General features: G+C 39.2%; 1 protein-coding gene across 1 annotated transcript in view; it reads right to left on the bottom strand.

The window, feature by feature from the left end:
* Window positions 1–18,926, bottom strand: part of BBS5 (Bardet-Biedl syndrome 5) — a 23,614-nt gene extending 4,688 nt beyond the window's left edge. Inside the window, exons 1-9 of the mRNA XM_044913324.1 lie at window positions 18,767–18,926; window positions 16,570–16,652; window positions 11,936–12,001; window positions 11,197–11,246; window positions 10,939–11,066; window positions 8,857–8,992; window positions 5,957–6,052; window positions 4,486–4,548; window positions 2,490–2,624 (exon numbers count right to left, since the gene is read on the bottom strand). Coding sequence (XP_044769259.1) covers window positions 2,490–2,624; window positions 4,486–4,548; window positions 5,957–6,052; window positions 8,857–8,992; window positions 10,939–11,066; window positions 11,197–11,246; window positions 11,936–12,001; window positions 16,570–16,652; window positions 18,767–18,825 — 816 coding nt within the window. The 5' untranslated portion in view covers window positions 18,826–18,926. The remainder of the gene's footprint in view (window positions 1–2,489; window positions 2,625–4,485; window positions 4,549–5,956; window positions 6,053–8,856; window positions 8,993–10,938; window positions 11,067–11,196; window positions 11,247–11,935; window positions 12,002–16,569; window positions 16,653–18,766) is intronic.
* Window positions 18,927–19,366: the final 440 nt, after the last annotated feature.

Below are 19,366 nucleotides of genomic sequence, written 5' to 3'. Positions count from 1 at the left end.
GATGTGGGGCTCGATCCCAGGACCCCGGGATCATGACCTGAGCCGAAGGCAGCGGCTTAACCGACTGAGCCACCCAGGCGCCCCTCTGTACAAGTAACTTAACCTAGCTAAGCCTCAGTCTCCACAACTGTGAGATAAGGATAATAATAATGCTATACTTTATAGTACGGTTGGGAGGATTAAAAGAGATGACGCGTATAAAGTTCTTAGAGCAGTGAATGGGAACAGTAGGTGTTCAATGCAGTCATGCAATATCTATGAATATTCACTAAAGCGCCTATTATGTGCTAGTTCTAACTGCTGGAAATACAGTGGTTAAATAGATGAAAATCCCTGACTTCATGGAGATTATTTATAGTGGAGAGGACTGATGAGTGTTACCAAAAATAAAGCAAGCAAGCAAACAGGGATAAGGAACAAAAAAATGATGGAGGCTGCTGTTTTAGATGGTGGTCAGGGAAGACCTTCCTGAAGAAGTGGCTTTGGAGTAGGGCCTTATATGAGATGACAGAGTGGGTTATTATGGCTGGTTATTATTACGTACTGGGGGCCAAAAAAAAGGAAAGAAATGAAAGGTAGAGAGACAATGGGTAGGAGCACTAATATACTGAGTGTCTCTCATGTGCCAGGCATTTCATGAATGTCATCAATAACTTTGTGAGAGAGATTATCTTCATTTTTTTTTTTTAAAAAGTAAAGATTTTATTTATTTATTTGAGTGAGAGAGAGACAGTGAGACAGTACCAGCAGGGGGGAAGGGCAGAGGGAGAAGCAGGCTCCCCGCTGAGCAGGGAGCCCAACACAGGGCTTGATCCCGGGATCCTGGGATCCTGACCTGAGCCAAAGGCAGACGCTTAACTGACTGAGCCACCCAGGCACCCAGATTATCTTCATTTTATAACGAGAAAATTGAAGCTCAAATCTGCCTAGCATCACAAATAAATGGTGAAATTGGGACGAAAGTCAGGTTTGCCAGGTTCCAAGGACCAGGCATGTTTTACAATATTATTATGCAAGCAAGAGTAATAATGGTAATTGTGGTTTGAGTGAAAAGAAAGGGATAGGAAAAGGGAGGAGACTGTATGATTGAATGTGTAAAATAAGACATTCAGGAAAATAAAAAATGAAATTTCTGAGGTTTTGAGCACAGCTGACTTTGCCAATGCTAAAAGTAAATCAGTAGAAAATAAATAGATCAGCAGGATGGTGCTTTTGAGAAAAATGATAGCATTTTAGGTATACCAAGTTTGAGATACTCAAGTCCCAGTGTATCTTACAGATTTGGAAAATTACTAGGACAAACTTTTAAATGAGAAATTCAATTTATGTTGTTTGGAATGCTCATTTACATGAAAATATTCAGGAATATTTAGAACCATGCTCGTCTGAGAGAATGTGTCAAGATCAGAATAAAAGATGTGGGAGTCATCTACAGAAGTATAGGTTGAGGAAACTGGAAGAGGGCTTATATTCCTGAGGGAAATACAGAGAAGGCAGAATGAAAGGGAGAGTTTTGAAAGAAGTGCAGGTTGGGAGGAAAACAGAAAAGGATGGTTAAAGATGTGAAAAACATGAGTGTATGCATAATATAGTGTCAGCAACCCAGAGAGAAGTTTCAGCTGGAAGGGAAGGGGGATATATAGAGAATATTACAGGGAGAGAAAAAACTAGCAAGGAACGCTACCAGGCAACAAGGGTCTGTTTGAAGTCAGAGGGTGTGAATTTGAACTCAGCTGCCCAGCCCTACTTCCCGATCTTCTCCGGTCACACGCTGCAGTCCAAGAGCAGAGGAGATATAGATAATATATGTGCTATGTGATAGGGCTCAACACGGTGAGCACCAGCAGGGACGCTGCTGAAAGAGTGGGTGGCAAGGGCACCATCGTAGGGTACAGTGAGGGTGCCAGCAAAAGAACAGACAGCAAGGGAACCTGTCATGAGTGGTCAGTGAGGGCACTCGAGACAGAACCTCTGGCCAGAATACCGCTGACAGAGCAGAAAGTGAGGACATCTCTAATGGAGTGGCTGGTGAGGACACCAGTGACAGACCAGATGACAAGGGTCCCAGCTGGAGAGGCTGAAGAGTAAAGTCAAAGGAGAGCTGATGTACCTGGAGAGCAGGGTGGGTGTGGTGTCTGAGGCCTGTGAAGTTTGCCCAAATGCTAGTGGGAGGCAGAAGTGGAATAAAAATAAAACAGAGTGAGAGACTGAAGTCTGTCCACATCAGAGGAGCCTTGCAAATGGACACTTCTCTGGATAAACTGCTCATCTAGAAGGGCAGGAATGAATGATGAAGCAGCTAGTGAGAAGACAGGTAGATGGCACAAATTAGTGATGGCTGAGGGGTCATGCTCTCTGAGCAGAGTCTGTATATCCATCATTTTAAACATGGTTCAAAATTAAACTGTATACAATGTGTTTATATCTGAATTTTATAGACTGTAAAAGCAACGCAGCAAATTATGCATTTTATATACTGAACAAATTACCTTTTCTTCCATCTCATAATCCACTCCAAATATAGGACTGGCAGAATAGACTTTGTGAAGTGAATTGATTTCCTTAACTGATTCTTGTAGTTTTTCCACAGGATCTATTTTAAAGCCAAGAACATATCCTCCGCTCTGTAAGAAAAAATAATGAATAAACAAAAAACAAGCCTGAGGAATGGGTATTTACAGTACATAAAAACTATAGCTCTAATGTCCTTATTTCAGAGCACCATAGGTAAGCTGATTTTTTTAATTAAAACTTTTGTAATGAAAAACATAAAGCATATACAACAATAGAAAAAAGGGTACAATAAGTGTCCATGTAGCCATCATCCAGCTTCAATAAGTAGCAACATATGGCCAACTCTGTTCCATCTTTAACCCCCCCCTTTCCCCAAATCTCCTCCCCTTACACACTCAGGATTATTTTGAAGCATATCCAGATATCACATCATTTCATCAGTAAATATCAAAGATGATATTTTAAGATTTAAAAAAATAGACTATAGATTGTGAAGGCCAATGGAACTAAGTTTTCTTGAGCTAGACCTTGAAAAGGAATAGACCATATATTAAAAGAAAGGGAATGGCCCAGCTGAGGCTAATTCCTTGAAGAATTAGAAAGAAACCTGACCACGACAGGTTGTTGTTGAAAAGTGTTGAAAAATTAAGTAGCATACTGTGAAAGGTGAGAGCATATGCTTTAGGTTGAGAGCATATACTTTTGAGTTTAAATTCTGGTTTTACAACAAATTTACTAGCTATATGATGCTGGGAAACATACTTTTCTTAATCTTTTAAGCCTCAATTTTCTTTTTCTTGTTATTATTATTTATTTATTATTATTTTTTTATTATGTTCAGTTAGCCAACATATAGTACATCATTAGTTTTTGATGTAGTGTTCAATGATTCATTAGTTGCGTATAACACCCAGTGCTCATCACACCATGTGCCCTCCTTAATACCCATCACTTGGCTACCCCATCCAAGCCTCAATCTTCTTCTTTTTTTTTTTTTTAAGATTTTATTTATTTATTTGAGACAGAGAGAATGAGAGAGACAGAGAGCACATGAGAGGGGGGAGGGTCAGAGGGAGAAGCAGGCTCCCCGCCGAGCAGGGAGCCCGATGCGGGACTCGATCCCGGGACTCCAGGATCATGACCTGAGCCGAAGGCAGTCGCTTAACCAACTGAGCCACCCAGGCGCCCAAGCCTCAATCTTCTAACCATAAAAGTTATCTAATTGTTGTATTAAATAAAATAATGTACACATGATATTTGATACAGTTCCTGGAACATAGTAAGCACTCAGTAAATGGAAGCTACAAATCTGCAGGCCAGGGGAAAGGTGTGACTAGACATTCATATTTATATTTAGAATTTAGAAGAGCGCTGATTTTACAAATAAGTAAATGTTTTATTCAAATGTATTTCTGCAAAGACCTGGCCTAATGGGGCACAGCAACTATAATTAGATATAGTATAATCTGCATGTGAGAGTATAAAATCCCAAATAGGGTGCATGTGTGTGTATATTTGTATATATCTGTGTTTCTCAATGACATTCTGGTGAGTCAGTCAGACCTGAATCAAAACCTATTCCCACCACTTACTAGTTGTGAGACTGTGGGCAAGGTTCCTAACTTCTCCAAGCCTCAGTTTCCTTGAATGTAAAATGGGGAAAAATAGTAACTGTATCATAGGGTTGTGCAAAGATTGAGAGAATTCATGAAAAGTACAGTGACTTAACTCTGTCATTAAAAATGATAATCATAATGATAATAATGGTTATGTCTGCCCAACAAGTAAACATAAAAAGATTTTTCCTATGTGGACAATTACTATATGACTTTAAACTCTTTATTTAACATGTTACAAGCTAATATTCCTCTTGGATGTAAACTGGTTACTATATAAATAAAACAAAAAATATAGACTGTCACATAGTTTAAAAAACCTATTAAAGATTAATCCAGACATAAAATATCTTACCTGCTGAGAGCTTTCTATGACAAGAGCTAAACCAAATTTTGAATCTCTAATCTTTATTGAACGCTAGATGTAAAATGGAAAAGAAGAAAATGCATGTTTTTATTATCTGATAGTAGTGATTCTTTAGCACAAACAAGTTTTTCAACTTCTATACAGTAACTGCTTTTCATAATTTAAAGATTCTCCCTCTTTCCTTCATTATACTCCCATAGAGATCAAGTAAATGAAAATGTTCATACTAGAAATAGGCAGCAAACTTGTACAGTAATACAAAGAAGGCATCTCTGAAATATGCACAAAATTATCTGACTCGAATATCCCCCACAATCAGGGAGTCTACAACTTTTCTGAGTATTTTAAACCAAAGGCCTGCAATCTTTTAGTACTGGAGAGCCAGTGTTTTTTGTGGTTCCCAAGGCTGGGTTAGTTTTTAAAAGTCACATGAATATGACTGTCCTAGTGACAGACTGTGATATCAGATTGCAAGTTGTTTGGACCAAGCTGAATTCATTCCAGAGGCCATATTTGGTAACTGTATTCTTAAATAACAAAAAGTGTCTATCTGAAGAATAAAAAGCACAAGGTTGTTTACTACTCAGTAATTTTTTAGTATAATAGAGATTAGGTCAGACAAGCTATTAACACATGTAAACCATATAAAACAGCAATGAACAATACAAACACCAGTTTATCAAATGGTTATGTAGACTCTGTCATATCTTCCCAGCCACGATTATAAATTCTTGTATTTCTTTAGATGGCCAGAAATCACTTTCTTCCTATCAGATTCTATGATTTTCTTTCTTTCTTTTTTTTTTAGATTTTTTTTTTTTAAAGATTTTATTTATTTTTTAGAGAGCGAGCGAGAGAGAAACAGCATGAGAGGGGAGAGGGTCAGAGGGAGAAGCAGGCTCCCCGCTAAGTGGGGAGCCTGATGTGGGACTCGATCCCAGGACCCTGGGATCATGACCTGAGCCGAAGGCAGACGCTTAACCATCTGAGCCACCCAGGCGCCCTAGATTTTTATTTATTTATTTGATAGAGAGAGACACAGCAAGAGAGGGAACACAAGGAGGGGGAGGGGGAGAGGAAGAGGGAGAAGCAGGCCTCCCTTGGAGCAGGGCTCGATCCCAGGGCCCTGGGATCATGACCTGAGCTGAAGGCAGACGCTTGACTGACTGAGCCACCCAAGTGCCCCTGTATGGGGACTATTAAAAATTTTTAAATCCAGTATATTTCTCTCTTAATAGCGAGTTGATAATGGTGGGGTTTCCCTTGAATGTAAGTACTATTGGGTCTTTTCTATGTTGAAATTGTAAATTATCAACATTTTAAAGTCTGCTCTCAGCTACACTGCTGCCACTTAAAAAGAGGGAGACAGAATTCATCTAATCCTGAAAGTTCTATTAACTAATGAACAGAAATTATTTATTCTACATTAAAATAAGGTCACCAAAATGCATGCACTTACAATTTGTAGATATGGTATGCTGACGTTAAAACTGTCATTCATATTTGCATGCCACACAACTCTCACATTGGTAATAAAAAAGGTTCCTAAATTTCCCTGTAAAAGATAAGAGATACATCAATGATCATTTGCTTGACTACTTACTCTTTATTTTCTAAACATCAGAATGATTCTGATTATCACAGTAGCAGAGAATACCAGAATTGAGTATCATGGAGTATTAATGACTTCATTATTCACTGGATCGAAGAACAATTAGATGACTGCGGGCCTGGATTCTGAAGTTATTCTCTAATCATTATACCATCAGTACTTATCAGTTGCCTGACCATGGGCAAAAATTTGTTCTTGGTGCATTGTGTCAAACGTAAAATGGAGATCTGATAAAATAACCGCTATAAATAAAGCCCTTATCACAGTGTCTGACACACAGTAAGCATTCTGCAGTGTTAGATCTTATTACAACTATTATTCAAAACCTGGGATAAGTTAAGACAAGGAAGTTGTGGTAAGAGAAAGACAAAACTTATGTGATAACCCCCATTAGTTCACAAGAAATGTTTTACAGCTTTTCAATACTAACTATAAATCAAAACTGTCTTCCAATTATATGGCCCCTCAACATCTACTCAAAATTATTACAGTATGGTAACTAAATGATCTAAAAAAATCTTTAATACCTAGTACATGGCACCAAAATTAGCCACCTCTACCATTTATCCATATCATTATCCACCTCCACCTCCACCTCCTCCCCACCATATACTCCCAGAGGAATTTATTTTATATGCTGAGGTTGGACACAAAACATTAACTTACAAACCTAAAACCTGAAAAGTCCTCTTCTGGGATGACCAGGTTTGAAACAGCAGAAAAGACCACCTATTTCTTAATTATAATTAAGTTAATAAACATATGTGTAAGTGTCTAGATTTCCCTCCTCTACTCTCATCTTGCAAAAAATTGTTATACAAAAAATTTTAGCCCCCTTTTCCTGGCCCACGTCCCATTAAACAGTACTAAGTCTAATTTTATAAGGAATAATTATTTATGTCATTCTTTCTTCTTATTTTAGAAGAGAGCAACTTGCAAAACTAAGGATTTTTTAAAAGAATAGGAGGGCATATTTTATATTTAATAAATATACGTTAGGTTAACAATAACATTCCTATTTTCAGTACAGTATTTCTGATAATTCTGAACATCTTAATTAATTAATTTAAAATGCCAGTTGTGGTGCTAGATGGTAAGGATCTAACAGAGTGATGCCACCCCTACCCTTATAAAGCCTACTAATGTTGGGGTACAGACAAGCTCAGTATTTTAGAGCAGGAACAATGTAAAGTGGTAATTAAGTATAGCCTGCATAAGTAACACACAGAAGGAAGCTTATAGAAAGTGACATCTAAGCTATGACCTAAAGTAGGGATCTGTAAACTATGGTCTGCGGGACAAATCTGGCCTGCTGCCTCATTTGGTATGGCCCACAAGCCAAGAAGCCAAGTTTCTTGGCCCCACAAACCAAGTTTTAGATTTTTAAATGGCTGGAAAAAAGTCAAAAGAATAATAATTCATGATACATGACTACTGTATGAAATTCAAATTTCAGTGTCCATAACAAAGTTTTATTGAAACTTAGCCATGCTCATTTGTTGCCTATGGCTGGTTTCACACTACAATGGCAAGTCTGAGAAGTTATGACAGAAATGGTATGACCTGCAAAGCCTAAAATATTTACTATCTGGACCATTAGAGTAAAAAGCTTGCTGATTCCTGATGAGGACTTATTCAGATGTAGAGCTGTCTATATACAACAGAACCATTATCACTGTTTAAAACTAGTTCTTTTTTTTTTTAAGATTTATTTATTTATTTGATAGAGAGGGACACAGCGAGAGGGAACACAAGCAGGGGAATGGGAAAGGGAGAAGCAGGCTTCCTGCGTAGTGGGGAGCCCAATGAGGGGCTCGATCCCAGGACCCTGGGATCATGACCTGAGCCAAAGGCAGACGCTTAATGACTGAGCCACCCAGGCACCCCAAAACTAGAACTTTTCAAATGAGCAAAATTTAATTGCAACTTAAGTTTATGATTCAATGTTCAGCAAGAAGCTCTTCATTCAAATGCTATAGCTTTACCCCAGAGGTTATCAGTCTAACCTAGGGTGTAACACACACACAGGCTGGAAACTATTCTTAGATAAGAGAAAATTTTTCTTTAGAAATTGATGTGTTACTTATTCCAACTTAGATGTTTTAACTGGTCATAACTTCAAGAGCAGATGAGAAGTTATGATAATGGATGTAGGAATCACCAAATGAGTTATACGTTTAATTCCATAAGGACCAGATTCTTTTTTTTTTAAGATTTTATTTTTAAATAAAATAATACCCAACATGGGGCTTGAACTCACAACCCCGAGATCAAGAGCTGTATGCTCTTCCAACTGAGCCAGCCAGGTGCCCCTAAAAGACCAGATTAAAAGTCTTCCATGACTGTCCACCTCATGGCTATCCTCCATCAGCATAAGTTATTAAGATGTTGAGAGTAGTGCAGCATGTGGGGAAGAACACAGTTCTCAGATGAACTAGATGTGTGAAGTCACTTAATTCTTTGGGGCCTGAGTTTTTAGTCTATAAGTGAATGGACACTGAACTAGATAATCTCTAAGGACCACTCCACCTGTAAATTCTATGTACAACAAATGTTGCTAAAAAAACACAAAACCATAAAAATATGAAAATCAGAATATTATTTCATATCAAGATCTATAATACTAGCTTATCAGGAGATATAAAGCTAATTTTAAGAGAGTTAAGTGAATATTCAAACTCAATGATAATGGAAAAATGATTACCAAAGTACTGACCCAAAAGGTTCATTAGCTTTTTGCACAATACCTGATCACTGGATAAATTCCATACTCCATTGATTTTATCATATACATGTTCTTGTGGTAATAATCTTAGTTGCTTATTTTGAATTAGTGCACTTCTCAATTTAAAATCACGATACATTTTAGAAGTTTCATATGCTCTATAAAAAAGAACAAAGACCAACCCAAACTGAAAATGTGGTTTTCCTAGGTTATGTTTACTTATCTACCAAAATATACAGTTATTAATACTTATGTATATCACTCAAGTAATTATCACAATAAATTTAAAAATTTGCTTTTCAATAAATTTTGGTGTCACAGTCTTTTATAGACTTTATCATTTTAGTGTAGTATTTCAGTAACCTATTTTTAGAGGTCTAATTTTTAAGACAATGTGTATCATACAGCACAAATGAGAGGAAACATTTTCTCTTTAAGCTGAAAAACAATGCTTGCATATAACAGACATGGAAATTATTTTTCCCTATCAAAATGCTTCCCTCCATTTCTGTTTTAATCAAAGGCACCTTTTAGTCAAAGGCACAATTGGGAGTCCAATTACTTTTCTCATTGCAACTACAAACATTGTGCTCACAGCTACCTCTATACAGAAAATTGGAATGAATCTGTACCAACTCCAAAAGGGACCCTAGGACAGCGTGTAGCTGCGTGCAATTTATATATATATATATAAAATATATATAAAATCCCTCTTTGTTTTCTCCCCATGCCTTCCTATTGATAAATAATAAGTACAGAAGAAAGTTCTGTATTTATTATTAGTTTTGATTAGTTTTTTTAAGGATTTATTTATTTGAGAGAGAGCAAGAGAGAGAGAGCACACACAAGCAGGGGGAGCGGCAGAGGGAGAGGAAGAAGGAGAGGAACAGAAAGAATCTCAAGCAGACTCCCCACTGAGTGTGGAGCCCATCATGGGGCTCAATCTCACAACCATGAAATCATGACCTGAGCCAAAATCAAGAGTCGGGATGCTTAAATGACTGAGAGTTCTCTTGGAAATGAGAAAATGTCAACTTCCATTTCCTTATAGAATTAAAAAAAAGAGAGAGTGGGGGCCCCTGGGTGGCTCAGTTACTTAAGCAGCTCCCTTCGGCTCAGGTCATGATCCCAGAGTCCTGGGATCGAGCCCTACGTTGGGCTCCTTGCTCAGCAGGGAGTCTGCTTCTCCTTCTCCCTCTGTGCTCTCTCTCTCAAGTAAATAAAATCTTAAAAAAAAAAAAGAGCTAAGGTAGTGAAAATAATTTAGCAAACAAATAAACAAACAACCACAAAGGAAACAACAACAAAACTCCTTAGGGAAAATACCCAGACATGCCTTCTACTGCTAGTAAAAAATATATATACATATATATATATATTTTAAAGATTTTTATTTATTTATTTGAGAGAGAGAGAGAGCATGAGAGAGGGGAGGGTCAGAGGGAGAAGCAGATTCCTCGAGGAGCAGGAAGCCCGATGCGGGACTCGATCCTGGGACTCCAGGATCGTGACCTGAGCTGAAGGCAGTCGCTTAACCAACTGAGCCACCCAGGTGCCCCTAAAATATATATTTTTTAAGATTTATTTATTTTAGAGAGAGAGAGAGTGCGGGGAGGGGAGAGGGAGGGAAAGGAAGTGAGAAACTCAAGCAGACTCTGCACTGAGTGCAGAGCCTGAGGTGGGGCTCAATCTTATGACCCTGAGATCACAACCTGAGCCAAAACTAAGAGTTGGGGGTTTAACTGACTGAGTCACCCAGGTTCCCCTAAAATAATCTTTTTAAATTCATTAATTGAATTATCCAACTTGGCTATCTATATTGAATGAACTCTCTATTTCACTGTAACTACCCTGGTAGCTTAAAAATTTAATAGAATCTTCAAGTAGAAATTTTTATGAATCTTCAGTAGTCTTATTGTTTTAAAAATACTTTCAAAGTGCTTATTAAATGATAATGCAATATGTTCTTCTATCTATCTTCAGGATATTGCAATTTTCTGAGCTTGGAGGAAAATAGTACCACACTTATACACTTTATCCTCTAAACCTCTGTATCACAGAATTGCCTTAAAATTATTCAATAATCCATAAAGTATTACCATACCTGTGTACTGCAATCACAGAAGTAAAAAGTCTAGGACTTCCAGGAACCAAATTTGTAAATATAAACTCAAAACGAGTACTGTTACATTTTGTTAGTATATAAAGAGCTTCAGTCTGGCCTCGTAATTTCTGTAAGGACAAATTTATTTAAAAGTTCAGATTTCAAGAGCAATTTCCCATTTACAGTGACAACAAAGTCCAATCTCAAATATCTAATGTTTCTTCACTATATATATTTCAATAAGTTTTTCAGACTTACAGAGTTAGCAGTCCTTGTTGTAATGTTCAATATGCAGTTGTAACCGATAGCTAAAATTCAAAAGCAAAGAATTTCAAGAACATGATATAATAAACTGAGAGATAAAAACCTCTACATACAGAACTTTAAGTGTTAAAAATTAAATATATGGAAAGTACAACTTTAAAACGTTTTAATAAATTATTACAAATTTAACTTAAATAATTAAAAGAACTAAAAGTAAATTCTGCTTCTTTGGACAAACAACATTCAAAGCTTCTCTAAGGAAGAAAGAAAGGAAGTTTGCTTCTCTAAAACCTATACAGTATTATTTACTGAACATCTTAGCACCAGTACCTCAAGAGAAAAAGTCTAGCTGGACAATCTAAAATAATTTTAAAAAATAAGTAAAACAAAATTTAACACAATGGAAGGTTACACTTTTATTACAATTTAGATCTTCCTTCTTTGGGATTAGTTGAAAACAGGTCACAGCAAGTTGTCAAAGATAAGCAAAGAACAAAAACCATTCAGTGTAAAAGCACTAATCTCGTGTATGTCCAAGAGACAAAATGGACTGAAAAATATTTCTTTTGCAAAATGGTACAGTCTGTGGTTAGTCTAAGATTGCTAAAGTTTTTATCAATTTAAGTTTTCCGCATATTTCATGGTATAGCTTTTTTGGTTATCAAAAGCCACTGTGCAAGTTCACCTGACAAAGTATTTTTTTTCTTTAGTGTAATCTAACAAAGATACTTACAAAGATTGACTCTGGGTAATGCCAAAGAATGCCAGATAATTCTTAAATTTGTTACTAAGAGTCTACCTAAGAGCAAACAAACAAAAAAAATAGGTTACTTTAAGTAAGGACCCATTTTTACAATACAGAAAGAGGTAGACATGGAACCTCTAGCTCAGTAACAGCAGTAATCCCCACAGATGTTCTCATACATTTATCAACTGAACATGTTTATTGCTCATATCTATCCTGTGTAAGGTATGCAATGCATGATTCAGAATCCCAGAGAAACAAAATCTGATAGTTACAGAAGGGATACAGGTATTCAATGCCAACAGCTTGGTTTGACTCAATTAGCAGAGAGAACTGTGTCTTGGATTTTTGTCTTGGTGGAAGCTGTTCTGGGAGGCCTGGCAGGTCATATGTGCACAACTGAGAATGAGTATGGGATAGAATAATTACAAAGCCATTTAGTGAAATCATACTTCTCAAAGGACTTTCATATATACACTAATCTCTGCCACAGGACTGCTCTCTTAACAGTTCTCATTTACATGAGCCACACTTATAAACCCATTTTTTTTTGTAATAAGCAAAGAATTTTTGCTCATATGAAGTTATGACCAGGCTGAAGTCTGCTTAAGGCTTTATACTTTTCATTCCTAACTTCAGACTGATGTTCTTACACTGAAATAGAGTTAGATAAACTTCATTTCTCAAAGTGTGTCTTATGAAACCGTAGTCCCTATAAATGCTCTAGAAAAGAGTCAAGTAAATCTGAGCATGGTAAACTGTCTTACAGATTTATAATGTAATTAACATTTTAGCATAACTTTGTGATATCCTGAATAAAACTCACTTAACTTTAACCAACATTTCTTCAACAAATTATAACCACAGAATTCTTTTGATGAGTAATCTATAGCCAGGTAATACTTCTTCCTCCCTGAAAACCTCTAGAATATCCAAAATCAGAGAAACTAAGCTTGTATGAATGCTAGAGTGAGAATGATATAAGGCAGTTACCAAAATAAAGGAAGGCCTTCTTTTTTTTTTTTTTTAAAGATTTTATTTATTTATTTGAGAGAGAGAATGAGAGAGAGAGAGAGCACATGAGAGGGGGGAGGGTCAGAGGGAGAAGCAGACTCCCTGGTGAGCAGGGAGCCCGATGCGGGACTTGATCCTGGGACTCCAGGATCATGACCTGAGCCGAAGGCAGTCGCTTAAACAACGGAGCCACCCAGGCGCCCTAAAGGAAGGCCTTCTGAAGAGAAACTATGGAACATAACATAATATGTTTGACAAAAAATAAATAACCCGGCATGGCAAGAGTATAAGATTCACTCAAGATCATAGAAGAGTAGACACTGCTCAAACAGACAACAGATGGCACACTCAAATTAAGAGTAACTGAGGTTTATTTATAAAAGGACTTATTACAAAGGTATGGGTGGGGTGTCAGGAACCATTAAGTGAGTGCTGCAAACCTGTTACCACCCCAAGCCCAGTGGGACAAGGACAGGGAACAGTTAGCCAAATCTGGAAGTCCTGCACAGCTGAATACCTTGAGAAGAAAGAACCAGGGGAATAAATACCCAGACCTCACTCTCCTGCCTCCCTTTGATCTTCTGGCATGGCTCTTCCAACCCAAAGCTAGAATGCATAAGGAGCCCCTAGACGTAGTCTATACAAGTCATTTTTCCAGGGCAAGGGGTAAAGGGTGATGGGTGCTGGACCTGTAGTGACAAATGTAAGCCAGTGGCGCAACCAAGAAAGACTGTTTGTGGACAAACTAGAAGTTCCTCAATGCTAGATCAAGAAATTCAGACTTAGAAACAAAAGCAAAAATAAACTACTGGCTAAATATAAATAAAAACCTTCTTTGCAGCAAAGGAAACAATAACAAAACCAAAAGGCAACCTATGGAATGGGAGAAGATATTTGCAAATGACATCTGATAAAGGGTTAGTATCCACAATATATAAAGAACTTGTAAAACTCAACACCCAAAAAACAAATAATCCAATTAAAAAACGGGCAGAAGACATGAACAGACATTTCTCCAAAGACATCCAGATGGCGAATAGACACATGAAAAGATATTCATCATTTACCATCAGGGAAATCCAAATCAAAACTACAATGAGACACCACCTCACACCTGTCAGAATGGCTAAAATCAACAACACAAGAAACAACATGTGTTGGTGAGGATATGGAGAAAAAGGAACCTTCATGCACTCTTGGTGGGAATGAAAACTGGTGCAGCCACTTTGGAAAACAGTACGGAGACTCCTCAAAAAGTTAAAAATAGAACTACCCTACGATCCAGAAATCACACTACTGAGTATTTACCCAAAGAAGACAAAAACACTAATTCAAATGGATACATGCACCCCTATGTTTATAGCAGCATTATTTACAATAGCCAAGATATAGTGCCCATTGGTTGATGAATGGATCAAGATGTGGTATATATAAACCATGGGATATTATTCAGCCATAAAGAATGAAATCTTTCCATTTGCAATGACGTGGACAGAGCTAGAGAGTATAATGCTAAGCAAAATAAGTCAGTCAGAGAAAGACACCATATGATTTCATTCATATGTGGAATTTTTTTTTAATTTTAAAGATCTTACTTATTTATTTGACAGAGAGAGAGAGTGCGAGAGTGAGAGCAGGAACACAAGCAGGGGGAGTGGTAGAGGGAGAGGCGGGCTTCCTGCCGAGCAGGGAGCCCAATGTGGGGCTCGATCCCAGGACCCCGGGATCATGACCTGAGCCAAAGGCAGACGCTTAAGGAATAAGCTACCCATGCGCCCCTCATAAGTGGAATTTAAGAAACAAAACAAACAGGTAAAGGCAGGAGTCCCCCTCTCTTTTCTACCTTCTTATTAACCAGAAGCTCTATACCCTCCTATAATATTCCATTTTCTGGGGAATTGTTTCTGAGGTGAGTACACATAGTTATTTTTTTGAATAGGAAAATTTCAGGCACTCACTGTGATGGATACTTCTGGCCAGGGAGGTGTTTTGCCCCCCCATTCCAAAGTCCTAGTATAAGATTCTGCACTCAATGAGTACTCAATGAACTGAAAAATGTTCTAGTACCCATAGTCTTTGTCTGGACTAGTGGATGGACTGTCACATAAGAGTTCCTGCCAGTCTGTATGAGAACAACCGAATTTTCTCTTGGCTTCTTTAAGTTAATTCAGGTTTGTCAAGATCCAGATATCTAGATTATTATTCCACTCTCAAAGGTCCTCAAAGGCACAAACTAAGACTTCTTGTTTGCTACTAAGACTTCTTGTTTCCTGCTAAACCTTCATACCTCACTCTCACCTGGGCCTGCCCGACACTAGGAAGCATTTCATAAATGTGATCTAAGCATTCTTTTTTTTTTTTAAAGATTTTATTTATTTATTCATGAGAGATAGAGAGAGAGAGAGAGAGGCAGAGGCAGAGGGAGAAGCAGGCTCCCCGCGGAGCAGGGAGCCCGATGCGGGACTCGATCCCAGGACCCTGGGATCATGACCCGAGCCGAAGGCAGACGCTTAACCGACTGAGCCACCCAGGCGTCCCATGATCTAAGCATTCTTTTAAGGATGGGCCCTTGCCATTGACAGGATCTGCCTGTAGCTGGTGGTGACGACAGGTGCCCTTCACAGGGAAGAAAGGCCCACAACTAAACCTGCTGCTCACATTCCACCCCAGAGCAGACCAGAAGAAAGACTAAGAGAGCAAGTGGCCACTTGAAAGGCTGCAGTGAGCATGTTCTCCCAATAAGGGTTACTGTGCAGACTCTAGGATTTACTGATCTTTCTCACCTGAAAGAGGTCTGCTCCTTTGCCCCCACTTACTCTTCTTGTCAATAAGAGGTTTATGACCCATCCTCCTAAACCTCCTTTCCTCTAAAAAACCTTCTCAGATATACTAGGCTGCCCACTCATCCCCTATTTTTTTTCCCAAAAACAACAGTAGTGATACTTATAAGACCTGGTCACTGGATACTGGCTCTATGTACAGCTGTTGTATGCAGCCTGGACTTTTCAAAGTTCCAGCCTTTGGGAAATTTGGTTTGAGACGGACTCTAGAGTCCAACTCTGGCTGCTCCTCAATGACATACACAGATGTCTCACAGGACTTTTCAGTGCTTAACCTACAAATAGACTTCACAATACAGCACTAAATTTGCTCTCCACATGTCCATCTCCAGGTGTCAGTCTGGGGGATTGTGACTTACTCTTGGATTTCTTAAAAGGAAGCATGGCTCCAGATAGCACAGCTATGACCTACTTATGTTCTATGACCTCATATTCTTTGTGTGGGGAGGCAGATTCAAAAGTCAGAACTATCCCACGCCCCTTACAAACAGGGATCCCGGAGTTTTAACAGTTATGTTGGAGAAAGCTGATGTCAAAACTGGGACTTGCTGAAGGACCAAAGTTCTGAGGAAGAATCTGCATTCCCTGGCTACAGGTTTAATACCCACCTTTTCTCCTGTTTAAGTCTGAGAAAAGTCTTATGTGGATTTAACTCTTTGACTGTCACAATTACATTTACATATAATGCTTATCTTATTCTCCAGCTAATATGATTTAACATTTGTAAATCAAACCAGAAATATAAAAAATATTAGAAAATATACTCACCTCTATCCCCATTATTTCCTTTGGTGTCTTCAATTGAATCTAAACAATCAATAAGGACTTCTCCAGGTCTTGTTTTCATTTGTCTAAAGTAAATATCAAGGCTTTAATAGCTACAACTATACCCACTTACAATCTAGTTAAGGAGAGAAGAGACTTATGCACATAAAACAGCCAACAGTATAAATGAAATAGTACCAAATGCTCATGCATTTGAAAATAAGGGCTTAAGAACTTTAAGAATCTGGAGACCACTGGGGCCTGGAGTGACCAGGGACATGTAGAGAAGCCTGAAATAGGAGAGGTAGGATTTGGAGAAGAGAGAGAGGGAGGAGACTCCATGATTAAAGACCAGAAAAAAGAAATGATATGGGAATGTGGAAAGATGGGCCTGGCGAGGGAAGAAGATCCATGTTACGAGGTAGTGAGGAATATATGCCACGACCTCTGAATGCTAGTCGGATAGGTATGGGCCTTGTCCTCTGGACAATGGAGAGCCCTCAGAGGTTTCTGAGTAGAGGAAAGGAAGTCAGGCAGTTATGGAAGGAGCTAGTTAAGGCAAAGCATCATCAGGACTTGGCAAACAATTAGATACAGGAAATAAAAGGAAATAAAGAGTGAAATATAGTTTGCTGACTGATAGAATGCATTCTAAATGTGTCCTAAACAAAAACCTAGCAGAACATGTGGTAAAGCCTTCTAACACATTCTCCATACAGCTGACTCAATTACCTACCGAAAATACAGATATAATCATAATATAACTTCCCTGCTTAAGAGTTTTCCTGCCTAGAAAATGACGTCCAAAATCCTCAACTAAACATTTTGGCTAATCTACCTTTCTGTTTGTTCCTCCATCCTCTACCTGCCGACCCTGCCTTCCAGCCAATTACGTTTATACTTCCAAGACTATGCTCCTAATGTTTTGTTTTCTTTTTTTTTCTGGAATACTCTCCTCCTGTCTATCCTGACAAGGCCCTGTCCAATCTTCAGGGTTGAACTCAAATATTATTTCTTCTTCAAGGCCTTCCCCAGGCAAAATGAACTATTCTGTTTCTATTATACCCCAGCTTCTTGTTCATTTTTTTCAGGATGGTATTTACCACATTTTTAAAAATAGTTAGTTGTCTATATGTATCTCCTGCACTAAAATGGGGGGCAGATAATAATTTTCTATTATTTTTGTATCTCTAGCTATCAGCACAGTAACTAGCACATAGTAAGCATTTGATAAATGTTCAATAAAATGGAATTATTCATGAAATGGACTTTTGCTTGGATTAAGAACCCTCCAAGAATAATAGGAAAAAAATCATAGAATGTGTGCAATATGTAACCATCGTTTATAATTTTATAAATTCCCTTCCCTCACAACTTTTTAAAGGATCTAAGATCATGTTATTATTAGATATCTAGCCACAACTAAGCCTGGGAAATTATTTCATTTTCTAAGGTTTTGGTCATAATAAGGAATCATAAGAAGTGGCTAAGAAGCTTCATTCATTCCATAAACCCTAGAATCTTAGCTTCACGGTCTTCCAACAGTTCATATCTCAATGGGAATTTTTCCCCCTGGTCTTTGGGTAGGAGGATTTTAAGTATTCTCTCTTTAAAGCATGAACTTAAAAAACAACAACAACAAAAACCCCCCCAAAAAACCCAGAGTTTCTGTTGAGAGGTTCCAAAAAGTAGCTCCTTCTTTCCATTGGTGATTTAAATGAAAGCTTATCATGGAAATAAAGTCTGCGTGGTTAGGAATTTTGGAGAATCCTTATTCCCACCTCCCTTGTTTTACAGACAGAGAGGCTCAAGCTTAGGATGGCGAAGCCTAAGGGCCCACAAGGTGTGTCGCTATTCCAGACCCAGTTTCAGAACCCTCGTCTCCTAAGTCCCTGCCCAACGTCCCTCCACCACAGGAAATTGGCACTCCAAGCTCACTTGGGGGTACTGGACGCCCAAGCGCTACATGGTCCCGGACGTATTTGGGCTCAGCTTCCCCGGCGGGCCGGGGATCGCACTAGACTGAAACGGTTTAATGGAGATGCATTCCCTCAGCGGTCGGGCCAGTCCGGGGTCTCCCGGGGAGCAGACCACAGGATCAAACCTCCTCCCGCTCTCGCGAGGGCCGTGAGCTCTGGGGGCGCAGGCTCCTCCTGAAACCGCGCTGCGGCGCCCTCTACAGGCCCCGGGAGCGACTCACTGCGAGGAGACGTCGAAGCGGACATCCCGATCCTCCCAAAGCGCGTCCAGCACCGACATGGTGACCGAGGACCAACGCTGGCACTCTCCACAGCGGCGGAGGCCGAGTGGCGTTTCACTGGCTCCCAGGCAACGGGCCGCCTCTGTTACGACGTCTACGGCGGGCGCCGAGATCCAAACTTCCTGAGGTAGGGCGCGCTCTTCCCCACCCCCTCCGCCCCCAGTCGCGTCATTAAGCGGATTTGACGCTCCAGGCCGGGTTGGGCGGCTCGGAGAAGCCAAACTGGTCGCGGCCCAGGAGCATGTGCTTGACCTCTGAGTGACTTTCCTAGCTCCAAACACACATCCCTCTTCCCCCATTTTGCTAAGGTCAAGAAATTTAGACTTAAAACTCTTAATTCTTTACCTGGCCCCGCCGGATCTGGTCCTGCCCACCTGTCCGACCTCTTCCGTCCCGATCCTTCTGCCTACATTCCAGAGAGGCAGGGCCCCCTTTTTCTGCCAGGAACTCTCTTTCCCCAGATCTCTGCATGGCGTGACCTCTTTCACTTAAGTCTCAGCTCAAATGTCAACAGAGGCGGTCCCTGATCTTTCTGTCACC

This window comes from Neomonachus schauinslandi, chromosome 3, assembly GCF_002201575.2.
Source record: "Neomonachus schauinslandi chromosome 3, ASM220157v2, whole genome shotgun sequence".
Taxonomy (NCBI): Eukaryota; Metazoa; Chordata; class Mammalia; order Carnivora; family Phocidae; genus Neomonachus; species Neomonachus schauinslandi.
This window is presented reverse-complemented; position numbering and strand designations above follow the sequence as displayed.